The 27,428-nt window shown below is 42.8% G+C and overlaps 1 protein-coding gene across 1 annotated transcript in view; it reads right to left on the bottom strand.

Moving 5' to 3' along the window:
- The window catches only part of AGBL1 (AGBL carboxypeptidase 1), a 271,692-nt gene extending 244,634 nt beyond the window's left edge, over positions 1 to 27,058 (bottom strand). The window contains exons 1-5 of the mRNA XM_074880012.1: positions 27,005 to 27,058; positions 25,119 to 25,182; positions 23,690 to 23,836; positions 22,609 to 22,740; positions 20,100 to 20,193 (exon numbers count right to left, since the gene is read on the bottom strand). Coding sequence (XP_074736113.1) covers positions 20,100 to 20,193; positions 22,609 to 22,740; positions 23,690 to 23,836; positions 25,119 to 25,182; positions 27,005 to 27,058 — 491 coding nt within the window. The remainder of the gene's footprint in view (positions 1 to 20,099; positions 20,194 to 22,608; positions 22,741 to 23,689; positions 23,837 to 25,118; positions 25,183 to 27,004) is intronic.
- Positions 27,059 to 27,428: the final 370 nt, after the last annotated feature.

Genomic DNA, 27,428 nt, shown 5'->3' with positions numbered 1-27,428 from the left:
CCTTGGCACAAAAAGTCAGAGTATGCTAACAAAATCTGCTGACCGTGTGAAGTCAGGAGCTGCTGCCAATATCAGGGAGTTTGGAATATCTTTCAGGAGTAACAGGATGTTCTTGAGTTCTGAAGCAATAGAAATGTGATGAAATGTAATAGTCAAAGTGCAAGGTTACACATTTAGGGTAAGAATTGCTGTTTTGAGCAGGGGCTCATAATTTGGAAATGAGTAGGACACCCTGGATATATGACCCCATTAGAGGATGAGGACAAGCATGACCCGGCAGGGTGACAACCATGAAAAGGACAGATCATGTCTCAGGAAAACCACTGCCAGTGGAGAAGGGAAAGCATGAACATTTTCATACAAGGCTTCACCTGAACAGCTGTGTGCAGTACTCAGAAGGAACTGCAAAAAACTGTTAACAAAATCATTATGGTAGCAGAGACATATCTCATGAGGAGTCTTAAAGATCACAGTTTTGTAACCTTAGCAAAATGATGGTTAAGAGGTGACTTGTTTGTTCTCCATAGACAAACTGTGTGGGGGAGAAGTAAACACTGAGGAAGGCAAAGAGCTACTTAAGCTAAAGAACAAAGTTGGCACAAGGACAAGTGAGTATGAAATGGCCATGAATAAATTTCAACTGGAAATTAAAGGATGGGTTTTAAGCACTGGAAAATGAAGCTCTGAAACATCCTCTTGGCAGCAATGGGATGAACAACCTAACGACTTTGAAAAGGGAGCCTGAATTGCTTATAATGGGACTGTTAGGCTTAGTTGCCAATGAGGAAAGGGTCTGAAAAAAAGTGACCCAGGAACGACTGTAGTCCTATATCCCTACATTTTAACCATAGATAAAATGGAAGTGAAATGAGAAATAGGTATTCTGAGCACAAAGTTAATTAGCCAGGCCAGAAGAGAGCAGCTGCACCAGCTTAAACTGAAAGTCCAAATAGTCTAGTACCCTGTGGCCAACAGTGGCCAAGGGAAGCATATAAGACCACAGCAAAAACAGTACTAGAACTTCCAGAACAGACTCAGACTCCAGTAATTTGCAGTCCAGAGATTTCATAAGCTAGGAATGGTGCCTTTGGGAGGCTTTTTATCTCTTAGTTGATTTTACTTCCATATATTTGCCTGGACACCTTTGAACTTATGCAGACTCTTAGCATCCACAATTATGCTGGAAGAGGAGTTCACACCTACATTGTGTAAAGAGTTATCTACCTGCATGTGTTTGAAGTTTGGACTTTAATTCAGCATTGTAATTTACACTTTAAGTCAGCTGTCAGCAAGTATCCCCAGAATATTACCTATCTTTGATGCTGAACAAATTCAAACATACAAAACACCCTATGGGAAAAAAATAAGAAGTCATAGAAGATAATGCAGAATGGACTTTCACTGAAAACAGCAGCAAGTTGATGGATGCATCAATAGGCTTACATCAAGCCAGGCAAATGGTGTTTGCGATAATATCGGCACCTCTTAACACCATATGGCAAACCAACAGAATCTTTTCTGGCATCAGAAGATATAATGAGATGAGTAAGCCTGGGACAGAAAGACAGAGAGAAAGGGGATAATAAATTGTGCATGAGAGCAAGGATGGGGATGGGGATGGGGAGGAGGGTGATGGGAACAGGAGGAAAAGTTTAAGAGCACAAAAAAGATGACTTGATGAGCCATATGCTAGACCAGAGAATTTGATAGTGTGCCCAGTGCAGAACTCTGCATTTGTCTCAAGAAGGGATAGGGGGGGGGGGGGGGGGGGGGGGGGGGGGGGGGGGGGGGGGGAAGAAATCATTAGAAAACCTGCCAAATCTGTCCAGATGCCTTCCTCCGATTTTCTGTTCTTTGTGGTAATACGTTAGTGAAATCTTAGCTGTTTTGTCAGTCCCAGTGTATCTCAAAGGAGACTCATTTATATATTTCAGAAAAAAGGGATGTATAAATAAAGTTGCCCTATCTTAAAAGGCATAATAATAAATGCTGCTCCATAATCAGAAAACATTAAAAACTCCCTGTAGTAGCAGTCGAGACAGTCACTGTGAAGAATGGAAATCTTTGAAGTGTTTCCAAGTCAGCAGCTTGAATATCAGGGCAGGAATACAACTAGGAGACAGATAGACAAATGTAACTTCCAGATCCTGTGCTTAGGAACCAGGAGCAACAACAAAGAAAAACTCCTCTTCCCAAGCCAAAGCACAATTGGATTAGCCAGTAAAACCAGACTGCTAAAAAGCCTAGACAAAGGAATCTTATGCCTAGGGTCACCCTTTCAGATCTGAGCTACCAGGACAGTGTTAGCTGGAAATCACTGCAGAGGAGACCGAAAGCCAGGATCTCTCTTAAGTTTTCTTCTCCACTCTGATCTCACCTTACAGGTTGTAGCACTGGGCAGTATGACGGACAACGTTGTGCCTTTGTTTCTGTCGCTTGTATAGATAATTTATTTCTGTTCCACCCCAGTAGTAAAAACAAAAAAACCACAAAAAACTCCTGAAAATGAAAATCCTCTCTACAGAAGAGATGCATGGTGGACTTCATGGAAGGGTTTTAAGACTCACAGGACACATTGATGTTGGTGCCCTCCTGTTCAGGACGAGCTTGGAACTATGGACAGGAAACAACAGAGAAGACAGATGACTGAACAAAGGAATGATACAAAAGAGTTCTGCAAATCAGCCCCCAAATAATTTAACTAGCCTTCTTTGTCCCATGAGACTGTACCTTTTATATACTTAAACATAAAACATCCTCTTCAAATTATTGAATAAAATCCAATACCTTGGTGCTTCATTAAATACCTCTTCGACTTGACACCTGATCTAATTCCTAAAGACAATCACACCTGGATAAAGAAGTAAAGCACTATTTTTATAGAAATGTAAGAAAAGGTTCTGCCCCTTCCCGGCAACCCATATTGCTTCAGCCCATGCTCCCTCCTTTTGCCCTTCACCCTGCTATTTCGCAGTATACTCACTTGTTGCTGTCATGTTTATTTATATCACAAGCAGCGTGGGGCAGTGACCATGCAATATATATTTGTACAGCATCTAGCACAATGGGAACCCTGACTGAGGGCTCAAGGTATTACAGCTTACAGGCTTAAATTCCCTAAGCTTCCATAGCCCCTGTCTCTGGGAGGAATTAAGTGCCCTTGAGTGTACATACTGTCTGGCTGCATTTTGCCTCCAACCCCTGGGACTTGTACTTAACTACTGAAGTTTATACAGTCACAGAGCAACTCACTCAAAAGACAATTTCACATTTGACAACTGAGACACATTTAGTAACAACATGTAGGCACCATGGCAATAGGTGCTTTATAAATCCTACCAGAAGGTAGAACTCATCTGAGACAGATGCCTTGAATAGTCATTTCCCTTGTGGCCCAGAAATACAGATCTTAAATATGCAGGCATTTGCACAGTGATTTGTTTTCTTTTAAAGGCTTAAAACCATCAGCTTCACAAGTCTTGGAAATATGGGTGGGCAAAAGCTGCTTATGCTGCTGGCATTTTCATAGCACTGCTGGTCTAGGACTTATGCAAAAACACCCATCATCATGTCCACTTTAATTCCAGCTTGTTAGCTAGGCATTAAAACTTACGCTAAAGGCAAAGCCTGTTCACAGCTTGCAATGTCCCCCACACTGCCAACAGGTGGAGTTTGGAGATCCAGCTGTTGTGCACAGATGTGCTTTCAGTGTAATGCTGAATGAAAGGGAATAAAAATCACACACTCCTTTTCTAACGGTTACTTCAATCCCAGGGACCAGCTTTTTTTTGTTTGTTTTGTTTTTCCTGGAAAAAGCACACACTGTCTTTACTACAAATATATATCTTCTATGGAACCTCTGTGATGCAATTCATTTTGCTGAATAGAATTAGTGAGCAAACAAAAAAAATGTACAGAAATTAAATGCATACTAAACAGTATTTCCTCCCCATCTCTACAGATTTATATGGCTATTAACTCTAAGAGGAGAGTTGTGAGGAAGAAAAAAAAAGTGTGCACAGGTGCCAAAATCAATGTTAATAGCCAACAAGGCTTAACAGCTAAAGGAGTGATGTTTCCCTGCTTTTTAACCCTACAAGAGATTCAGAAGTTAATTTTCTCCTATCTTGCATTTTGGTGAGCTGAAGTCAATATGTTCTCCAAAAGACACGCTGCTCCCTGTAGAGAAGTTATAGTTGTGATGCAGAAGCCCCAGTGTGAGGTCCTCTCTTGCTCTCATGGTTAATACAACAAGCATATCTCAGTTTCCAGGTTCAGCTCAAAGCCTTCACTATAGCGTCTTCCAAACTTTTCTGCCTGCCCTGGAGCCTGTTAGGTTAAAATCAGTAAAAAGGTTTAGCTTTCCAGCCTCTTTCATCTCTGGCTCCCAGAAAGAAGAGTCGCTCCAGGGTTATCCTCCAGACATCCTTACAAGTATCCTACTCACTCTCATGTACAACAAGTACAGAAGGAGAGACAGCTGTAACCTAAAAATCCAACCTATTCTTTACAGCTCTAAATTAAATTATCTTCAAACTAGTAACAAAGAAAAACAAGGTACACAAAATATGCTTAAATCCTTGCCAAAAAAATGCCCAGGCATTTCTTACAGCATGGTGCAGAGCTGGCACTGCTTCCTCAGGCAGAAGCCATACCTCAGAAGATTTCCCATTCCTGTCAACTCCCTCTCTAGGGTCAGATGTCACCAATATGGCTGAGGCAGGCTGTGACAGCTTGTCATTCACATCAAGATGAAGGGGCTGGAAGGATCACAATCAGACAGGATTTTTAACAGATTCATCACCCAGGCAGTTTCAGGCTGACAGTGTGAGAATCCAGCTCTCCCACCCAAGGGACACATGTAGGGTGACTGAGAAAGGGTCTTGATGCTATCCTTGATTGATTAAGAGGAGTGGTGAGGATATTCATCAAGGCCACATTGCTAACAAGCACCAGCACAGCCCTACCAAACATCTCATACACAATTAAAGCATGTCAGTGAGTGGGGTTAAACCCCCCTCTTTTCCCTAGACAGATGTCTTCCAACCCTAATTCAGGTACTAGTGAGGAGGAGTCCAGTGGTCTGTTGGCTCACTCCTTAGTTGTCAATTTTTTCATAGCTTATCAGTTCACTACGCCCAGCAGCTTTTGGTCCGGAGACCACAGGGATCAACATGCCCATTGTGCTCACAGCAAGATAGGTGCTCAGGGCATGAGGGAGAGACCAACCCCCATCCTGCTTGTTTCTGGGTCGTTCTGCCTCAAACTTTTCTGAACGCTGTGTACACCCAGGGTAAGGGCAGGGAGAGGGACACAATCCACACAGCTGGTGAAACCCTGCTTACTGCGTGATGAAGCCAAAGGGCACTGCTTGGTGACATACCCAGGAACCCAATGCTCAAATCTCAGCAGGGCACCTGTGGCTTCTGTCCTCATTAAGAGAAATTGAATTGCAGGTTCTTTGCCATTGGGGAGTCTCTGATGGTGAATTATAAAAGAGAAGGTAGAGCTTAGGGGTACCCAGGACTTTATGATGCCAGAAAATGCACCTGTACTTACTCACACTATATTGCCTGCAAACAACTGCAAGTTGTTTGGGGTTTTTTTATGGATACTATCAATTGCTGGCAGTGAGATATCCAAGAGCAGCCTGTGTTGCCAACAGTCCAGGTAGTGAGGTATCTAACATGTCACTGCTTGTGCCCAGAGCTATTTGAGAGCACAAAAGGGAGGCTGGTTTCAAAGTAATCAAGGCTAAGAGCTGTAGTTCTCCCTGACTACTGGTTAGTACAAACCATCTCTAAGGTGGCAGTAATCTCAAGGTACAACATCTTTAAAAAGCATTTTGTAATGAAAGGTGCTCTTGAGCTGTAAAGCAGCAGTGTTTGAAATAGCAACATTTACTGCGTGTAACTAGGCTGCTGCAATGGATGGGAAATTTGAGTTTTCATTTCAGCCATTCTTGCAGTCTCACTGCTTAGGATTTTGAGGTTTGTTCTGTTTGGGGTTTTTCTTTTGGTTGGTCTTTTTAACCAAAAAAAATTAATGTCTTTCAGGAAAACTAATTTTAAAAATTTGTACAATTTAAGAGACTTGAAAAGAACATGAAATATGAAAGCTGAAGGACTGAGAAAGCACCATCTTCCTTGATCTCTAGCAATAAACAAGGCTGACTTGTGTGGCAGCTTCTTCTTTAAGCAAAAAGCAGATGCTCCAGAATAAAAGAAGGAATGACTGATGCTGAACGCAAGATGAAAAACTGTGTTTGTTCTTTTTAATCTAATGGTACTGTTTCCATATTACAAGGCTCTAGAAACAGATCTATCAGTTTGAGTTTATATGGCACTTCACTTTCCCCTCTGGTCCTATTCAGATGAAGCACATCCATAAAGTCCAGCCAAAGGAAACTTAAAGCTTAAAACCTCTAGGGAGGAGAGCTGGCTTGCAGAGTTGCTTTGAATATGCCAGAGCAAGAAGCCATTTCACGCAGGCATAGCTACTGGAATCATTCTCCCTGTGCTGCATGACAAGATGCTACTTGGGTGGTTGTGAACTGGCAATAATACCACAACACAACCTTACAGCCCTACTCAGTTCTCCCTATTGGTGAGTATCCAGTTACAGTCTGCCTGTATACTAAGGCCATGGTTTGAATGAGTGAGTAGCTGTTTACACATCAGCTGCAGCACTGACAGCACATAGTGTTACATCCACATTTGTGGTCAGGAGCAAGTGGAAAAAAAGCGATACTGATGCCAACTAATCTTCTTGCATGCAACACTTTCCATTTAGCATTCTCCATGTACTTCCCAAGTAGGTAAGCATCATTTCCCTTGTTATGCACACAGGTGTCCTGGTTTCAGCTGGGGCAGAGTTAATTTTCTTCCTAGTAGCTGGTACAGTGCTGTGTTTTAGATTTAGTATGAGAAAAGTGTTGATAACACACTGATGTTTTAGTTGTTGCTAAGTAGTGCTTATCCCAAGACAAGGACTTTTCAGTTTCCCATGCTCTGCCAGTAAGGAGGTACACAAGAAACTGTGAGGGATAGCCTCGCCAGGATAGCTGATCCAAATGAGCTGAAGGGATATTCCATACCATAGGATGTCATGCTCAATATATAAACTGGGGGGAGTTGGCTGGGAGGTACTGATCACTGCTCGGCAACTGGCTGAGAATTGGTCAGCAGGTGGTGAGCAATTGCACTGTGCATCACTTGTCTTTCTTGGGTTTTCTCTCTTTTTGTTATCTTCCTTTTCATTGCAATTATTAGTATTATTATATTTTATTTGATTTCAATTATTAAACTGTTCTTATCTCAACCCACAAGTTTTATTTTTGTTTTTCCAATTCCCCTCCCCATCCCACCTGGGGCAGAGGAGGAGTGAGCAAGCAGCTGTGTGGTGCTTAGTTGCCAGCTGGAGTTAAACCTTGACAACAGGTTAGGCAGTTTCAATATATTGTTCTTACCTAAATCCCAAAGGATGGTGGTCAGAGTTAGAGCTGCCTGAGAAGCTTGCTTGGAAGTGGAATTTCAACAAAACATATAGAAGAAAATATGCAGAAGCTGTCACCTATTTTCTCCTGTTTTCCAGCTACTCCCACTTTTCATCTCTTGTGATGATTGTGTTCCCTCACGTACATACTTAGCCCTTCAGCACCGAGTTTACTGTGAATAAGGCACAAACTACAGTTTGATGGTCCTACCTGATGCTGCCAAATATGAACATGCTTGGAAATACTGGGGTATTTGGTTGTAAACCATGTGTGTACACAATACTGAGCTTAATTGGTACTACTAGTCTCAAATTGAGAACAACGCATAATCATGCTTGAGAAACACAAAGTAACATCCTCTTACAGGTTCACATTAGGCATCTTGACCCAAATTTAAAAGGCGTTTTTATGTCTAAACATGCAGCTAGCACTCAGCAGGATTTTTCACAGCCCCTTTGTATACTAAGGTCAGAACTATCTTTTAACTGTCTGAGTTAGGCCTTTAACCTGCTGAGAGGCTTTCTGTTATGGTTACATTCCCTTTCATCTTCACACATCTGAATATCTCTGAAAATCCAGACATTCATTCAGAAAACTCAGCCCTCACTGACCCAGTCAACACCAATAGCCAGTTTATAAGAAATTTTTCAAATCTGTGTTGTATGCAAAAGGAATGCCAATTTTACCCAGTGTGTTGTCAAAACAGAGGACTGCAAAACACCTGTACAATGGTGCTAGAAACATACAGCACTGACTAGTTTTGCCGCAGGCAAGTACAATAAGCATGAGGTCTTTGGGAAAATAGATGTTGCAATTGCAGAGCAGGGAGGAAAGCTTATTAACTTGCCTGGGATTTTCAATAAAAGGTTTAGCAGAAAAAAGCCATCCTGCTATTTGCCTCCCTCTGCCATGCTGTGGTTTCTGTCTTGCTTGACAGGTGGGAGGGGGAAATGAGGATGCTGCTGTATTTGTGTAGTGTATACACAGAGATATGTCTTTGTGGGAAAGAGCCAAGGTGTGGAAAGTGAACAGTTTTCACACTGCCCTGCAGCAGCTTTCTGGACATAAGATCTCCAAGTTGTGATAGGAAAGGCAGAAGAGTCATCTGAGGACGTGTGATCAGGTTCAAACTAAATAGGACAGATGTTGTAAATGAGGATGCATCTTCTGCGGAAGCTGTCAGTGCAAGTAGGCTGAGCCACCATCACAAAAGGCCACAACCTCAAACAGCAGCAGATGCACCACCACTCCAACACCCACTGTGAATTTGTCCTTCTCCTGTCCTCATCTCTGCAGCTCAGGCAGGAGAGAAGTAGGACATCTTACTACAGGGAAGGCAACCTACAGGCTGCAGGTCAGAGATGTGGGGCTCTGCAACCACGGTACCTCCAGGATATTTAGCATTTCAAAGAACAACAATCAGCTATATAAAATGGCCATGGGAATGGCATAGGTAGGAGTCCTGAGAAAGAAAGAGAAGTATGTTTAGTTTAGTAGTATGCCCATGAGTCATAGTGTTCTCTGTTAGATCACCCACGTTGCCTTCCATATAGCACTTTGCCCAGCTGGTAACCGAGATTCAACATGCAGGATACATTAAGACTTTGGGAGAATGAGCAGGAGGACTGCACTACTACGGGCAGCCAAGGCACAGCCTCAGGTTTCATGCCCCTGTCTACAAGCAAGGAGATTTGAGAGCAGGCAGTTATACACCAGCCTTGAGTGCAACGTAAGTCCCTACACCATCATGGAGCTTGCAAGACTGGTTGAAAGCCAGCATCTGGCTGTTGTGGCTGATCCAGCCAACCGCAGACTAATGAATTTTTTCAGTTACACATGTATAATTCCTTATTAAGCAATAATCCTGTCACATCTTAGCGCTGGTGCCTGTTCTTCACAACATTTAGCTAGAGGATTTAGAAGGAAGAAAAAGTCAGTAACAAGCCAATATGCAGTAAATACTAGGTCAAGTTCTCCTGATATTTGCTGTTTGAAAGCTGCAACGTCACACTGGCATAACTGCAGGGGCTTTTTGAAGCAGTAATTTGCAGAAGCCTAAGTAATAAAAGTTAGTATATTTTTTTCCTCTCTTCTTTCACTGGAAACCTTCCATCTCGTATAATCAAGCCAAACTCTGGGATTTGAAAACAGACCATATCAAAGCCAAGGCTGGTAGAACTTGAGCTGTAAATATAAGAATGAAGCAATGGGGATTAATAATTAAAAAGCACGGTAAAAATTATGAGCATTATCAGGATGGTTCTCCCATGTGCCCTTGTTTTTTCCACACAGAAAAATCTGGAAGGTGGTGAAAGCTGGAATAACCACAAATATATAAGTGCGGTTTAAAACAACAATGAAAAATAAGAAGGAAATGAAGCTTTCGAGTAGATAGTGAGAGATGTTGTGTCACTACAATGTATGTTCTATGGTCCACACAAAGCCCAAACTATATCCATTTAACACAGGAGAGGAAAGAAACACATGGGGTAGATGTGCCAAAGATATGGGACGATTTTCTCTCTTCTGTTTGGCAATAGTCTGGCTGTTGCTGCAGCCTGACAGTAAAAGCTTGGTCTCGGAGCCATGACCTTTCCAAGGTTTACACTTCAGGGGGAGTTTCCATTCCCAGCCCCAGAGCTGCAGCCGTGTTAAGAGTCAGCAGCCCTGTTCTTCCTCACCAGCCACTTCCTCAAGTTTTCACGTTCTCCTGTCCACGTTCCAAGCCCTGTCTTTGAACACATCCCAGAGCAGCTCAACTCTGGGCTTATTTACAGATTTTACCAGCACTGCTGCCATTCCAAGAGTTGCCCTGCAGATAAAGAGACCAAGAAGAGCCCTGCCAATGTTAGCAAGCCAGAGACCTGTACTGCATCTGTAGCACTGCTGTTATAAAACCTCTTCCTAATAAAACTCATTTCACCTACACTTGATAAATACTCTAGTGTTTACAATTTCTCTTTTATACTCTATAACCGGTGTTCGATAACTAACCAAAAGAACCTGAAAGAGACTATGAAGACTTTGGAGTTCGTTCTCTCTCCTGCCCACCGGAAAGGAGTCAGTTGTGTTGCCACTGTATTGCTAAAACCAGCTGCCCCGCTGCTGCTACAGCTGGTGTGGCTCCAACACTGCTATCAGGACAGGGAATCCTAGCATAGAAAGGCTGTTGCTAAGGGCTTTGACGCTGTGTCGTATAACCCTGCTCAGGGCAGGTCTAATCACTTTTGTGCTTTAAAATCACTGATAGTTCTAGAGACTGGCTTACATTTCACCTGCCAGCATTGCCAGCACTGGTGGAGCTGGAAAAAAGCCACAGCAACCCAAGGAAATTTTTCAGGCTGTTTTTCTTGTGGGGACAGCACCTGCTTGAAGTCAGCATTGTGCGAAATTTTTAGTGTAGCAGCTCTGCACTAAGGCTTCCTTTCACTGTTGTTTCCATCAAATTTCCCTTGTCTACCTCTGGACTGAAAGCTTTTGTGGGAAGGATTTCACAGCTGCTTTCTACCCCCTTCATAAGGGCAACAGGCTTCTGGGTGGGAGGAGAAATGTCAATAAATCAAGTGAAAGGCAAAGGAGAGGAGATTCCTGGGCTCTCATATGCGCTGACACATGAGTGCCTTCATCTTCATCTCCTCACTCTCTGGCCTCTATCAGAGATTCACATCATTACCCAACTCAGTGATTTCCAAGGGGGGATTCTTCTTTGTCTCCTTGACACAGGAAAATGGATACATGTAAACAGGCAGGATGGGCACCTGTTCTTCACCTCTATGAGCAAATTCACATAGACTTTGCTTAGAAATCCCTCGTCTCCAGTCCCAGTCCCCCAGGGCTGTCTGCTTGATGCTTTCTGAAAGCGTTGGCACTTAACATCCACCTCAAACATACCTACAAGGTCACAGACCACGTTGCTCAACCCTACCCTCACTCTGCCAGCTCCACATTCTCTCCACAGTCCACTTCAACTGCAGCCTGCCTGAGCATAAAACCTTTCATAAATTCACTACTGCTCTTCTCTCTCCTTTCTCATTTTCCCCAACTCTCTCTCTCTGTCCTCACCAAATGCCTCAGTCACAACTGGCTGTACCATCACTACCCTTACAAAGGCATTAGGAAGGTGCGGTTTTAAGTGTATGCATTGAGAATATGAAAAGTCTGATCTCGGGTGGCTTGCCCACAGTAACACATTGTGTCTCAGATTAGCACTTCAGACATGAGAGATCTTTTGTCTTCTACCTTTTACCTTCTTTACCCTTATAGCCCTACCACCACTGGCGAAAACCTTCTCTCTGCACCTCCAGATCAGGAGCAGCTTTCCCACTCCTTATCTCTCAGATAACCCATCAACTTCCAGAAGCCACCCCAAACCCTTCATTTCTTCCTAGATTGCAAAATATTTTGTAATCCTTCTAGCTCTGTTCTCATTTTTTAAATTTTGATTTATTCCACTCTGTTCTTTCTGTGCTACTTACAAAATGCTTAGCATAACCAGTACACACCAGTCTTGACCTATCCTTCTATAGGACTATCACACACAGCTACAGGGAATCATTGTTAACATTAACAATTCATTTAACTCTGAGAGGCAACTGATGCATGAAATAAAGTCCTGGATGGGAATGGCAATGGTTTTTCTAGCTATGTGGGAGATACACCTCAGAGATCTTCTAAGAGGCAATGTGGTTGCAATGCAGTGAGGCACTCAAGTGTTAGCTTTAATCTAGTTAGCACAAGGACCAACAGCGAGACAGATACGGCAAGATGAATAATACTCCCAGACTGGATAATATGTCCTAAGAAGTTTGGGTAGCCCACACTGGAGGCTCTGCTGCAAGCCTTAACAGTTGTTAGCAGAATGAGGTAAATCAAACCTAGGGCGGACAGAATCTCCCACCCAATGAGCACAGAGTTGCCTGCAGTATAGGCATACCCAAAGCCGTCATGTGAGGTCAGCCACGAATTGCATCTTCCATAGCCACCGGGTGTGAAAAGTCAAGAACTTGAGAACAGCAGCAACTTGCCCTCATACCATCTTTCCAAATATAACCTGCTAGCTCACCAAAGCGCAAGAAATAATGGACCCACAAAGAAAGGCCTTCAGCTGAAAGCACTGCATGTTTTTCAAACTGTTACTTCTACCCGAAATAGACGTAACACATAATCTAGACTTAAAAGAAAAAAGCAAACATCTCTTTCAAAATAACAGCCTCACTAAGTGGGTCCATTTATAAACCAGTTCCTCCCTTCTCATGACATACCAAGTTAAGCTCAGAAGTGGATTTCTCTTTATATAGTGTTCATTTGCCAGTTTTTTATGCCACAGAGGTAGGTGTATGTGCTTAATCTTGCCATACCAGAGGCTACCAAGAGATGGCACCAGGGTTTCTGTATGCAACATGTTTGTCCAGCCATCTGGAACAACCTTGGTATATGGTATTACTCTCTGCCTCATCAATTCTTCATCTATTTTCAAATCTCATCTGAAAGCATCTCTTTTTCCCTTGCCTCTACCTCTTAATTTTTCAATTTCTCTCATCTGCTGCTATTAACGGTACAATGCCAGTAAAGTATAATTCTGCAATGCAACTCTATTTACTCTGCAAAGCAGCACCAAGATACCATCAGTCTGAAATGAGATTTTATAACTTATTATTAATATTAGAACAGATCGTTCTTTGAGAGAAACCACACAGACTGTTAAAAGAACAGAGGAGAAGGAACTGCATAAAACTGGGACACCTCTGGCTCCAAGATCATTTCTTCTATTACAATGGCTCCTTGCATTAAATTTGAGCACTAGGGTTTATTTACCTATCTCTGTTTCATGTTATCTGAGATATTAGTCCAGTTGAAAGGACGCTTGATATAAACAACAATTTTTAAGACAACCCTTTTTCCCTTGTTGCTGGTACCATCTCATTCAGAAGAGTATTTACCAGTTTTATTTAGCAGGAATTCTACACTAAATCCCATGTAGATCAAGACCAGATGGGAAGCACGTAATTTAGTTGTGACATAGCTCAAAAGATATATTTCAGCCCCTCCTGTGAATTTTCTACAGGGATCAAATGAACCAAATAGCAATTTGAGAATAAGCAGGCACTAAGCATTGATTAATTCTGACCACATTCCAATAGAATTGTGTGTTACTTTCCAATTAAGTATCCAAACTGCTCAACACGATTAATTGCAAAACACAGACTAACAAGAGGAATTAAGGATGATTTGCTTTTGATCTATCAGGAACCATTGCCAAATAAACAAAATCATAAAGCTGTATGTGGGGCATTCCTCAAAAATATCCACTCACAACAGCTACCATATCAGGTTGCAGAGGAACTAATCACTGTGTTGCTGTGTTGAGTTTCTTCTCATTCTCAAAATATTGGCTGGCAATGGCCATGCAACATGTTCTTCCGTTCAAAGAGAGAGCAGCTGAAAGTCTAGGACAATCTAGAAGACGGAACTGCAGCAAATGTGTATGGTGGTCTACCAGCAAGAAGTTATCCAGGATTAAGGCTAAGGGAATTCTAACTGCCTGCACTGGCTGTAGGACACATTTGCAATTGAATCTCTTCCGTGTCTCTCTCCATCATTCTTATCAGAAGAGATAATTCTAGTATTTGGGTCATCCTTGATACACATCTCCTCTCTTTTTGTCTGAAGAGACATAGCTCACTGCCATTTTGATTTCTTCTGTTGTTAAGGTCACAGGAGATCACTTTTACATCATTTGTTGATGTGGCAGCTTAGTCGCTTTTCAACACTATGGGCTCAACGCCTACATTTTAGCTTTCATCAAAAACACCAGTTCCAAGATGAGAAAACAGAAGCTGTTGTGTGCAAATAAGACAGGTTTTATAGAAAAGCAGTGTAATATATATATTCATATATTCAAAGCCTATTCTGAAGCTATATAGAGCCTCCCAACTTGTATCTTCAGCACTTCCAGGGCCTTTCTATTCTCCTTGGTCAATCTGACACTTCTGATTAAATATGGACTTGTCAGATTTGGGCTTTTAGCTTTAGATGTGCTCTCTTGATCACCTTGACATTCCTCTTCACTTGCATGAGCTCCACTTTTAGTACTCCAGTAAAAATCTTCCTCTAAGCTCACATTGTAACAGAAGTATGTGATATAGGAATCACTTCCTGACCATAGCAACAGCATCATCATTATTCTTGCATGTTTCAAATTCACGAGTCGCTCCCCACCTCAAATTACCCCTGAGCACACATCATCAAAGAAGAGACAAACACGTTCTCATTTCCTCACGGCTTTTTAGCCCTGACACTAGTTGGAGAGGACTATTTTCCTAATCTCTCTCAGCAACCTGACCCAACCTTAAATGCCCATCATGCTACTTCCAAGTTACCCACTCCAGATTCATCCTCCACTCAGCAGAGAGAAATAAACACTGCCAAGCTACCTCAAGTTTCTAGAGGAAAGCATTTGATCCATGTGAAAAGAACTTGCTTCTTTTTTCCTTTAGTATGCAATGAGTCCAGATATCCACCTCAGATGGAATAGAGTTACATGAGAGGATTTCCTCTCTTTAATGGAAAGGATGATTATCGGCAAGTGTTTGAGGAGCTGGGACCATCCAATAAGTACCAAACATAAGAATTGTGATTAAATGTCAGAAGCAGACAATGCTGGACATGAGCAAAGGCAGATAATTTCTGCATATCACATTTTCTAGTGAATTAATTTGGCGCCATTCCCAGACCTTTTTTATTCACTTTCAACGTTTAATTAAGTAGTCAAACTTTACTGGAACAACTCAGTGCAGAATGCCAAGTTTTGTGAATATTCACAGAAAGAGTTTTTAATTCTGACAAATACTCATTCTTGTTGCAATGTCTTGTATGAGGTTTATGTGAACACTTACCATTAGTCAGCTCTGCTCAGTATGGTAACTAGATGTATTCAAAGAGCTTTGAGAAACAAAGACATTTTAAGAGACTCTAAATTGCTTTTAATAAAGCTGCAGAAATAAGACTGCCAACCTTTTAACAACAGAAAAAGATAATGTAATAGAGGGAACAACTCAGACACGAGTCACACCATCATTTGCCATTTTCTGAAACACAGGTCTTTCTTATATGAAAGAATCATAAGTTCTGAGTTTTTGTTTTCACTCACTTTGATAATCTACCTTCAAGTTGAGGAGTCCTAGAGGAGACCTGCACAATATGTAGCCACAGACAACATACAGCCTCCAAAGCCATTGGCCTGGCATGCCAGCAGCCTGGGGAGGATATCTGATGCTTAGCCACCTGGAGACAGAGTCACACAGAAGAGACTTAGCTCCTGGTTGGCCAGAGAACAAACATCTGCCACTGTCACATTCCATATCCAGCTGCCCACACCACATCCAAATATCTCTCAGAACAAGTAAGTTGAGAAAATAAGCAAGGGTGTTGAAAGGGACACTGAAAAGTAGGAGAAGGGTAGAAGATATGAAACATATGGAGAATAAGTAAGGTAGAAGGTGAAAGGAGCAGGGACTGTTACACTGTGTGGGGCATCAGGGATGTTGCACTAGAGAAGGCGTTGATGGAGTGAAGATTTGAGCATCCCACACACACACTCGTATCAAATATCCCAGCTACTGACATAAAAAGAACTGAGAAAACCAGAACATCATCTGGCTTTATTTTAAACTGCCCTTATAAAAGGTATCAGAAAGCTTTCTCTGCAGCACAGCATCATGAGAGATGAGCAAGACAATCTAGAGTCTCCATCTCACTTGGATTTCGTAGTCCTTAACTCAAGAGTTCTCTAAACCTCAGCGAGTTTCACTTTTTTCCATGTGGTTTTTACTTCAGACATGGGTAGTCCTGGAGAGATCCACAGTTATGGCACCAGCAACCTGAAGACCTCAAATGCCTATCTAAGACCAATAAAGTCCATGAGTCACAGTCTCAGGGGAATCAGAGCTACTTGGCACGCACCCAGAGAAGGTCAATTGGAGCATGGGAGACTATTTCTAAATAACCCAGAGCTTTGCCACTGGGAAAAATAAATAGAACTATGTATCTTGTTTCCACATCTTAGCTGGCTAAATAAATAGCTCTCATAGCACATTCTCCAGGGCAGACTCTTAAAGTGACCTTGGTCCTGCTGCTGCCCAGGACAGGAGAATGTGGGTGTACCCACAAGAGAAGTGATGCATTTTTGGTGCTGCATTCCTGGCAGCTGATCAAAGGACAAGGGTAATCTCAGCCCCCACAGTTGCCAGCTGTTCCTTCCCAGCAACAAGGCAAATCGTGGTGGCACATAGTTATGAAGTAGAAAGAAGGTATCAAGAGCAGATACAAAGCGAGGATCAGAGGCTTGCTGGGAGGGCATTGGAGTTTTCCTCCGTAGGCAGGTTACAGATTAGTGTTCTCTTCGAGTTCCATAGTGATAGCCAAAAAGAAGCAGATGTTTTTGTGAGCAACTGACTACACCAAAATAACTCACTCCGGATTTCAACATACCTACAGCAACTTTGGGAAGAGCTACACCAGCGTCAGATGACCAGCAGCACATACTGAACTAGACAAAGCACATGACCCTTTTTTAGTCTTTCTCCCCAACAGAAAACTCATCCATAAGCTTCTTCCACCTGTCAGACTACAATTTTTTAACTGCAGCAGCTCAAAAAATAGAAGGACATTTCACACGTACCCACCTCCATTTTCTGATGGACTGTAAAGATGCTTGGGATTTTCAGACCATAGCTATCCCAGGCATTCACTAATGTTGGGAAAGAAGATCTGTAACCCACCCTGCAGTCTGGAGTTCTGGTCTCAGGACATAAATTCTTGTCAACACCATCTCTTGAAGCTGCTTTCCTCAGTAAGAGCAGAGTTTTCAAATAGACTGCAAACAAGCACAGTCCCTACTAAAAGTTAAGAAACTAGTTCCTTTAAATAGGTTGCAAGCATTTTTTAAAACAAAATAGGTTTGTGTGCTGCTTCTGATGTAAAACAGACTGTCTCCACTGAGCCATTAACCTGCTCAGCTGTTCCTAGTTATTAAATGAAACAAGTGGCTTCGAGCCCCAAGCAAGCCAGATGAGTGGCTACCAGGCTTCAGCTGATTTATAGTTCTTGCTCGTTAAACCAACTGTAGGTGGGAGCCAAATCACCTTTTTCTGTGAGCTAGGTCCCAGGAAAGGTTTTTATCCTCCATTTGCACACTCATACAAATATGTTTTAAGAAGAGCACAAATATTTTAGGGAAAAAAAAGGAAATTAGGAAACTGAACTAGCAATGAGGAAGCTCAGGTAGATAATAATTAAAGTATAAGATGCCTTTTTTCAAAGGGGAAATAAATCCAAGCATTTCAGCAATAAATAAAATGGCTTATTAACAATAAAACTGGACTTTTATTGAGGGAAATTTTGAGTTTGTATTTTCTGGTGTGTGTGTGTGTCCCAAATGGAAAAAAAGGGTCCACAGAAGAGTTCAAAACAATTCTTGTACATCAGATGAAAGGAAGAAAAACCCAAATATTGCATGTTGACAATCTGGAATCATTGACATCAAAGGAAGTGTGTTTCTCTGAAGGCTATTTCTTTCCCTTTCTGCTTAGAAGTGAGTATTCTAGACTACTTTACAGCCTACATTACAACCACTCTCAGCAGCACTAGCTGCATTTCCAAATGAATCTCAGCAAAAAGCCAGGCTAGAAATGTGTGATAGATACCAAGTTTTCCACTTCCCTCAGAGGAAACAGCAAATGGAAAAATCAGCTTTGCACAAAATTCATTTAAAAAGCCTTTATGTAGCCAGTCCCATTGCTTAACAGAGAACTGATACAAGCCTAAGTCCCATTACACACAGACCCTGACCTACAAGGCAATCACAGAAGTAGAACTAACACTAGTCTAATCATAGCTAACACTTCCTTAGGAAGGAAACCAGGGAGTTGATAGTTAAGCACAGGCATGGACCTATCTATCACTTTTGGTGGCCTCAAAAGTCAAGCTTAACTCTGAGTCTAACTCATCCTGGGCACCCCTGTTGTACATAAAGCAGTTTTCCAGGCTCCCTGAATCTTGAAGATTAAAATTATAACATGAGGCCTGAGGGGAATCTTGGTGGGTGCTAAGATATCCTAGGAATAATACCCTAGCAATAATATTCTTAGAGTTGGGTAATATCCAGACCTCTGTGTAGGAAACATCCTGATATCATACTTTTGGACAGACCACGTAGAGAAATCACAGGTATTCTGGCAAAGAGAGAACTGCAGCTGTGAAGCAGTTCCAGGTACTTAGCACTGTACTAGAAAGCCAAAAATGCAGGCAAAAGTGAGTTGGCTTCCATTCACAAGACAGCTGCAGGAAGTTGTGTGTCTGCTGGGCCCACTCAGTATCTTATTTAGCAAAGCAAACTGTTCAAATTTTTTTTATAGCCCCAGACATGTAGGCAGAAGAACTGGAAGAATGCTGCATTTAGCAAACAACAGTACCATGTGTTGACATGTAAGTTCATCACTTGTGGCTAGTGGAAAATAACTCAAACTCCTTCCCATACAATGCATTGTGTAACTGGCAATATTGGGTGTACTGGAATCAGTCTTTGATAGTAACAGCAGGATGGACGTTATTTACTGGTGCCCTCACCCAGAGCGACTGGCCCGGACTTCAACCACAGCTAAACAAGTAGTGGTCAAACTGTTGTGTCATGTCTGTCCATCCACTTCTCACCTACACGTGATGCCCAACCTAGAGCTACTTCCTCAGTAATCACCAGCCACGAACCGCACCCATGCCAGCTCCATGCAGAAGCCAAAACTGACTGAATGTTGCCATGTCCTTGCTGAGACATGCGTGAACAAGTAGGGACTGTGCTGCACGAGGCATTGCATATCTAAGCAGGAGAACTGGCAGGTTCTGTGTTGCTTAAGCAAATGTGATTTGTGTCAGCAGTAAATTCTTCCTCCCGTTTGTACTGAGCAAGCCACAGAAATGTGTTATGTTCTTCTGTGGATGTTTTCCACATTACTATTTTTTCCTTGGAAGGCATCTGAGGAAGTAGTCAGAATGGACAACTTGGGGACTAATGTTGGGCATTAAGTTGGAGATATAAGATGGACTTGCTGTCTTCAGAAAAAAACTTTGAAATATTTGGGATGGTCTTAAAAACAGGCCCAGATTAATACTAGTAAGAACTGTCATACTTCAAAAATATCATGATGACCTGGTCACAAATGTCTGCAAAAGGAGGATGAGGCAGCACTGCCACAATTCCACCGTACCTGCCCCCAGGCCAGTGGTGGAAGGAGGCTCATGCTAAGGGGTAGGCAGGAGCGGTCTGCTGCCAGCACATGCTTCTCAAAATCCAGCCCTGACTGGGAAATGAAGGACTGCCATCACTATATAGGGTACACTACAAATAAATGGCCACCAGCATGAATCATATGATGAATCACGGTATTAACGTGTCCTTCAGGGAACTATTTCTGCCTCTTAAAAAACCCTGCAGATTTAAAGTGAGTGGAAATTGTGCATCCATTTCTGATTTCTTTGCCTCTTCAAGTGGAACCAAAATTTTATTTCTCGCTGTCCTGGAAAGATGAGTTCCCTTGGGGCTACTGCCTACCTGACTGTCCTGACGTGTCTCTTGCTGTAGGGGGTGATGACTTTGAAAAGCAGCTCCATGGCTCCATTGATGCCAAGCGTAGCTCCTGTGGTAACTAAGCCAATAAAAGAGAAAAGCAGTCAGATCTGAAGCAGACACTCTGCAATACTGTGTTTAGGGATGATGCAGGTAAGGGAATAGCTGCCCTTGGATCTGGGAGCAGATTTCTCTGGGCTCCCAACTGGACTTCACAGGTCATTTTACAAACACAGAAAGTGAAGCACAAAGCTGTCCGTGGACACAACCTGAGCCAAGATCAGACACAAAAACAGTCCTGCAGTTCTTTCCTGAGTCCCCCAAAGCCCCTTTTCCTGTAAATATTGTACTCTTCAGAGAACAAATCATAGTTAAATAGGGTCATCTCCCAGCAAAATGACAGGTCTCAAATTCATCCCACATTTCCCACAGGCAGCTCCATGAAGGACAGTTTATTTCATAGAGCATGGAGGGCAGTTTTCTCTCTGTGCTACTATTCAGCAGTATGGAAGTGTTTTTTGGAGGCAGGGGTGCTTCTGAATGCAGCTTAATTTCAGCCAGGCCAATTTTACCTTTAAACCTTCACTTGCTAACACACTAGGAACTTTTATAGATAGATTTTGCAATCAATTCCAAAAACGCCTGATGCATAAACTAGGTGTTTAGCCAGACCTCTCCTCTGTGAGACAGGATCTGTGTGTAAAGAAGGGACGAATACAGCCCTGAAATATTAAATGCAAGTGAACGGGGTGAAAGGATCAGTAATCAACAGCAGCCAGAGGGAGACCTGGCTGCCTGCCCACTGCTGGGTTTTGACTGTTTTGTAAATATCTCCCAGTGGTCATCAGATTGCTGCCAGAGGGTCCATCATCTCCTGCAGTCCTACCATGTCCCCGCCAATTTGTCCTGTGATGGAAAGCTCTGCAAGGCTTGCCAGCTACTTTCGCAGTAACTGGTAATTCATTAGAGACAGGCAGTGGACAAGGCTACTTGAATTCATCCTGCCCCAGAGCGGGATGTAGGCTGCCACACGCAACTGGTGGCAGGCTGTGAAGGGAGCAACTCAGAGCAAAGAACTGGTGTATGAGATTGTGACAAGGACTCATCTTTTCTGCTTTCATACCTAAGCACTCTCATAGTTTTATATGCTTCTGGATCCTGTTTAGTTCCACTCCATAAAAATAATTTCTAAGGTTGGGAGCATGTAATCTCCTAGTTTGGTACCACCTCCACACAGACCTTCACCTAACCTCCCCTGTGGCTTCCCAGCTGGGTCACACAGCCCACAAAGTCAAAGTTATTCATGGAAGGGGGAAGCACATCTGGAGAGTGCTGGAGATACCTGGAGAGTAACCGAGATGCTCCAACAAAGGAGCAGAGGTGGGGTTCTAAGGTCTGACATTAGCAGAAAGGAGGCCAGGCTGCAGTGTGCATCCTAAAACCTCTGCAAAAACTGCAGCTGGACTGGGATGCAGGTGCACTGAAACAGGGAGCAGGGTAGTGTGTAGATCATCATTTTGGGTGGGAGGCAGCACAGGGTCACTACACAGCTGTGAAACCCAAATAAAGGCACGTTTCAGCTTCTGGCCTTGGCTGCATTTTCAGTCACACTCAGCCTTTCAAATACTGCTTATCACAGGGAGAGAGGTTGAATGTTGAGGCTTGGCTGCTTGCCTGAGAAAGCCCATTGCATGAAGCTAGCTCCTGTACAGATAGAAGGGACCTGCAGGGCTGGGCGCCAGGAGTGCTAAATCTTAGGATGCATATAGCAGGCTGCAGACAGGATGGCCGTCAAGAATTATCTGCTGGGTGAGGGATGTGAGGAAGGAGAGGAAAGGGTTAGAGTGAGCAAAGGGAAATTTGTGCTGACAAACTCGCTGCTCTGTAGCAGGGAAAGCCTGTATGAATCTGTAATGATCCTGGGAGAGAAGGAGAGAATACTGGAAATCCCATTGCTTGAATAATTTAACATGAGGGCACTGCCAAGCAAGAAAAGCTGTGAGAGTGCATGGGGAGGGATACTAGACAGAAGACCAGGATCTAATATGTACTTCCCGAGGGACCTTGAATGAGTAACTGACTTATCTCTCCCTCTGTTTCTCCACCCATATTTTCCTTTCTCATGGAGCTGCTCTGAGGATCAATACAATCAACAATAGTGAGACATTTGGCTATTATGGTAATAGCATAGAGACTTAAGGTACCTAAGTCTCAGAGCAAAGGAGTTGACTGTTTATATTCTAGAATAGGAGATCATTGCCATGAATATTTTTCACTACAGCACTTTTATTTTCAGAGTCCACAGATGAAATACACTGTAAAGGCTGTATAGGCCCCTTGGGGAGCACCTCTTTCTACAGTTGTTCTGGCTTTTGTGCCTGATTCTGTATATTCACAGTGCATGCAGGCACTGATGTTTCTTTGCACTGAAATGACTAAAAAAGAACTCTGGTGGTTGTTATACAGAGGGACAGAGGAAAATCCAGGCACTCACCATTGGAAGCACAAACCTGCAGGACCCAGAGGCAGTGGGTGAGGTACAGGTGGTGGCCCAGGTTTCTTCTTGCCAAGCTTAGTATTATATCAGTTGCATCTGCCTTCTGCACTTTCAGCCCAAACTTCCTATCTGTGAAAAGCAAATAAGAATCAGACTATTACAAAGATCAGGTCTCTGCAGCAGTGCTGATAAACATGTTTTCACTAGATCTTATAACTCAAGATCTCATAACAAAAGCATTCAAATGTATCAATGAGTTAGATCAGCACTATTCTCACTGAAAACAGGAGAACATGGGATTTACCTAAAGTCACCATATACAAATCACAGAATCATAGAACGGTTTAGGTTGAAAGGGACCTCTAAAAGTCACCTAGTCCAACCCCCCTGCAATGAGCAGGGACATCTTCCACTAGATCAGGTTGCTCAGAGCCCCGTCCAACCTGACCTTGAATTGGGGCATCTCTGGGCAACATGTTCCAGTGTTTCACTACCCTCATCATAAAAAATTTCTTCCTTATAGCTGGTCTGAATTTACCCTCTTTTAGTTTAAAGCCATTACTCCTTGTCCTTTCGCAACAGGCCCTACTAAAAAGTCTGTCCCTATCTTTCTTATAAGTCCCCTTTATGGTTCCCCCAGTCTATCTCTCTTGCAAGAGCTGCCGGCTCCTGGTGGGTCTCTCCACTGCCCTGGCATTTCCCTGCCTCAGGAAACCTCCCTGTACGCCAAGATCTGCCACTCTGCAGCAGATTGGGCTGACAAAGAGAAATCATATTTTAAGATTTCACTTAGGTTAAGGGAAAGTAAAATAAAATTTCGGCTGGGGGGCTTTCAGCCACAAGGCCAATCCAAATCAGAACATGGATGAAATCTATGTAAGAAACAGCTCTATGCACATGTACGCCCTTCCTGCCTTGTTGCAGGATCTCTACCTGGCCAAACTGCAGACAAGCAGCACACCCCAAAAATAAACTCACGGGTGTCTATCAGGCATATCCCAGTGCTGATTATTGCTGGGGCTGTCCATTAGTTTTGAGGCCCCACCCACCCAAGAAGTCCCCCACCGCTCAGCAGTACCTCGCTGGCCGACCCTGGCGAGCAGGCGAAGCAGGGGCAGAAGGGTGCTGTGGTCGAGCGGCTCGGTCTGGGCAGCGGTGGTGAGAGCCTGCAGCAGCGCCTCACTGCCCCCTTTGCTGATCATGTAGTGAATTCGCCGGCTGGTCCCTGGGGAAAAGAGGAGAGACTCTGCTCAGAGCATCCCTGAGCCAGCGCTATCACAAACCCTCACCCTGCACAGCGCACACGAACCTCCCATGGCTTTCCAATGGTGTTTTATTGCTATAAACCCAAGGGCATTTGCAGAATTGACCCAGGCCCCTGGCCTGGAGATGGCTGCATGGTGAAACCGTGTGCTCTGCTTCCTCTTGCTCCAGCAGTCATTATCTTTACAAACGCACATCCTGAAGAAGTATTTCATTGTGCATTGAAATGCAGCAGAGAGGAATAAGCAGAGACACCAACAGGTTTCAAAGAAGCAGAAGGCTCAGTGATCTTTTCTCAGATACTGGAAATTAAACAAGCAAAGGACTAAAGCTGCAACGGGCTTCTGCCAAATGAAAAGGAATCCTAGGGAAGCTTTGGAGACAGCTTTCAAACAAATCTAGGTCTCCAAAGAAACCACATGCTAATTCTGCGAGCCCTGCTGTGCCAACAAACATCGATCCATGGGAGACCAGCAGCAACTTCAGACTCCGTGGTTGGAGGAAGCCACACATCCAGCTCCTGGAGGGAGACAGTACCTCCTGTCCTCCAGGTAGGCAAGCCTTCCATCTAGCCGAGGAACAGCACTGCAGGGCTTCAAAAGAGAGGCCCAGCTGGATGGGCGACGTCTGCAGTGGGGATCCAAGGAGTGGGGAACGCCGATGCGAGCAGCCTAGCAGCTCGGTTGGGTTGAGAATTGTTTAGCAAATGCCATTTTTGAGGTGGAGCAGGAAGGAAAAGAAACTTAATTATTTTTTCAGTTCTTTTGCCAATTCACTTATTTTTTCACATGGCTCGGACACATGCAGCAACATGCCTTCCCTGCAGCCCCGAGGTGGAGGTGCCTTTTGGGGAGATGCTGAACTCTCTCTGTTAGGGAGTCCCTGTTCTCTGGGAAGTCAGGCTCCTCTCCCTGTCTCACAGCTGCCTCTCCAGTGGCACCGTGAACATTTCTAGTGGTTGACTGTCAGGGATTATGAAATACTTTGAAACTCACAGGCATCTTTTAAACTAAAAAAAAAAATGAGACTTTCTCTGGGTCTTTTCTTTTTTTCTTTAACTTACTGAAAAAGCTCAGTTTTCTGAACACAAGAGTAAGGACTGCTAATCTAAAGATACAATTCATGTTTTGCTCACCTTGCAAACACCTGGCCAAGTTTATACAGGTATGAATTCCCTGACTTATTTGAGTAACCCCTTTCTGTCCTTAGCCCACAGGTATTGCCCCAGAGCTTTGCTTCCTTACCCAGAGAGAGCAAGTCAGTGAGGACACTGAGAATATTCAGGATGACATCCTTGTCACAGGAGCTCTGAAATGGAAACACACCAAATTTAGGGATCAATTGAGAACAGTGAACTTATGCTACACAGGGCTGCAGTTCATCATGTGGTGAAGAGACACTGAAATCCTTGTTTAGATACTGAGTACTTTTTGTGCCATCTGGCCAGTGAATATATGGAACCATATTGATAACACATTTTAAAACCCTCTGACAGACATGCTGATCATACTACACAATATTTAATACACAGTAGCATTTCTGCAGAATTCACATCTAAATTCTGAATTACATCTCTCTTTTTAGGTTCGGTCTGGTTACCTCAAAGTTGAGGAAATTCTGTATCACACAGAAATGTTAAATGTGGGGTGGTTTTCCATGACAGGATCCCTTATTACTGGCAGTTGAAGGATACCTTTAAATTATATTAATCTCATTTACAAGAAAATTCCCCTGTCTTTGCAGCTACAACCACATTTAAGCCTGGAAGATGCCCTAAACTTATTTTTAATCAAAACCAAGTAAACACCACACCTTGACATCAGATATTCTGCTTTAGATTCACTTTAAATTTTGCACTAGAGGAAATAAGATATACTGTACTTGAGAAGAATGGAACACATGATACCTACCATCCATCTGTGTGATACACTAGACCTTCTCTTTAATCCTCCTCCAACCAGATTTCACTGCTGAGACTGAAGAATTAATCACCAGTTTGTGTTTTTGTATGAGGCATTTGGGTTAAGTTCTAGATCTCTTATTTTCCATACAGATTCAATACAACACAATACAAATTGCCAATATAATAGAAAACTTGCATTTGTGTAGCCTTGATCCTGAAGAACCTCAGGATCACATAAAGTATAATGGAATCACTTTATCTCCCATTAAATTATTACAGTAGAATAGTATCTTGCAAATATATGGCTCCTATATTTCTGAATGTTGGAGTGCTTCAGAAACTTAACCTACTAGTATGTATTCTGGATATTTTACCAACCAAATTGATTCCACTGTTCTCTGACATATTTAACATTATGCAACTGAATATTTAAGACAAGGAATTGAGAAGTAACACCTAGCAAAAAGAAACTCTAGAAAGAATATTAGAGAAAACTAATTCAGATCTGTAATGATGACTATTAATGCAAATTGACTTTTTTTTTTCCAGTGGATCCCTGCTAAAGTCACAGCACAGGCTGACATGGCGCTGAGGATTGTGTAGATAATTAGGGAGCTGCATATCATAGCTCCTCCTCCTTTGTTAAAGTTGGGGAGGGTATGCATTGAGTGAGACATGGGAATGAAACAGGAAAATTGTCAGTCTTCCCAGTCAGAGCAGGTGACTGTCAGCCTGGAGAATCATGTTTCCACCTCTGTTGCAGGACTCACATAGGATGCTTGGCAGCTCCCTTAAACCAAATGTCTTCTGTATTAGCAAATTATATGCGCCGTCTTCTGTATGCAGTATCTACATTAGTGTTGATATTTCCTAACTTCTGTATCCTTAACATTATGTATTCTTAGATTTCTTTTTTTATCATCATTATTACCAAACTCCAAATCTCCGAAAACCAAAATTCCCCTCATACTGGTTTTGGCCAACTACCAGTGCTACAAAACTTTAACTGCTCAATACACATTTCATGCTGGCATAAGTGAGCAACAGGGACAAGAATATCAGCAGGGGAGTGAGACAAAAGCACAAGTATGTGGTCAGGGGAAGGGGAAGGAAGAAAGAGGAGTCAGGTGAGGTGAAAGATTGGAGCAAATGGCAAGGAATCACTTCTGGAACGGGGGACTCGGGGGAGGAGGGTCTCTGAGCACTGCCACCTTTCTAAAGACTCACCTTACTTTTGTTGTCAGCTAAAATCCACAGAAAAAGTGCATATCTCATCCCCATCTCAGAGCTGGCCTACACCCAAAGCGAGAGCCTGAGGTTTCTCTTTGTTACTACGTTAGCTTGACAAGCAGAGGTCTCTGCACTGAACATAAAAGTTCAGCCCTTTTATGAACCATGTTGAAATCAAAAGGCTCCGTATGATAGGATTACTGCTTCTTTCAAAGACAAGACAAACAGCATACATGGCTTTAATGAAATCCATCAACTTTCAGTTCACCAAGTATTGCCACCCTCATCTTAGAGAAGGGGTCCAAATTCATGTTACTGGCTCAAGGGACCACACAGAGAGGAAAGTCTGCAGCAGGGTGAGAGCAGTTCTGAATTGCTTCTCGTAACACATATAGTTTTAGTCATATGTTAATCTTGCTAA

This window comes from Strix uralensis, chromosome 11, assembly GCF_047716275.1.
Source record: "Strix uralensis isolate ZFMK-TIS-50842 chromosome 11, bStrUra1, whole genome shotgun sequence".
Classification (NCBI taxonomy): domain Eukaryota; kingdom Metazoa; phylum Chordata; class Aves; order Strigiformes; family Strigidae; genus Strix; species Strix uralensis.
The sequence above is the reverse complement of the archived record's forward strand: the minus strand, read 5'-3'. Positions and strand labels throughout refer to the sequence as shown.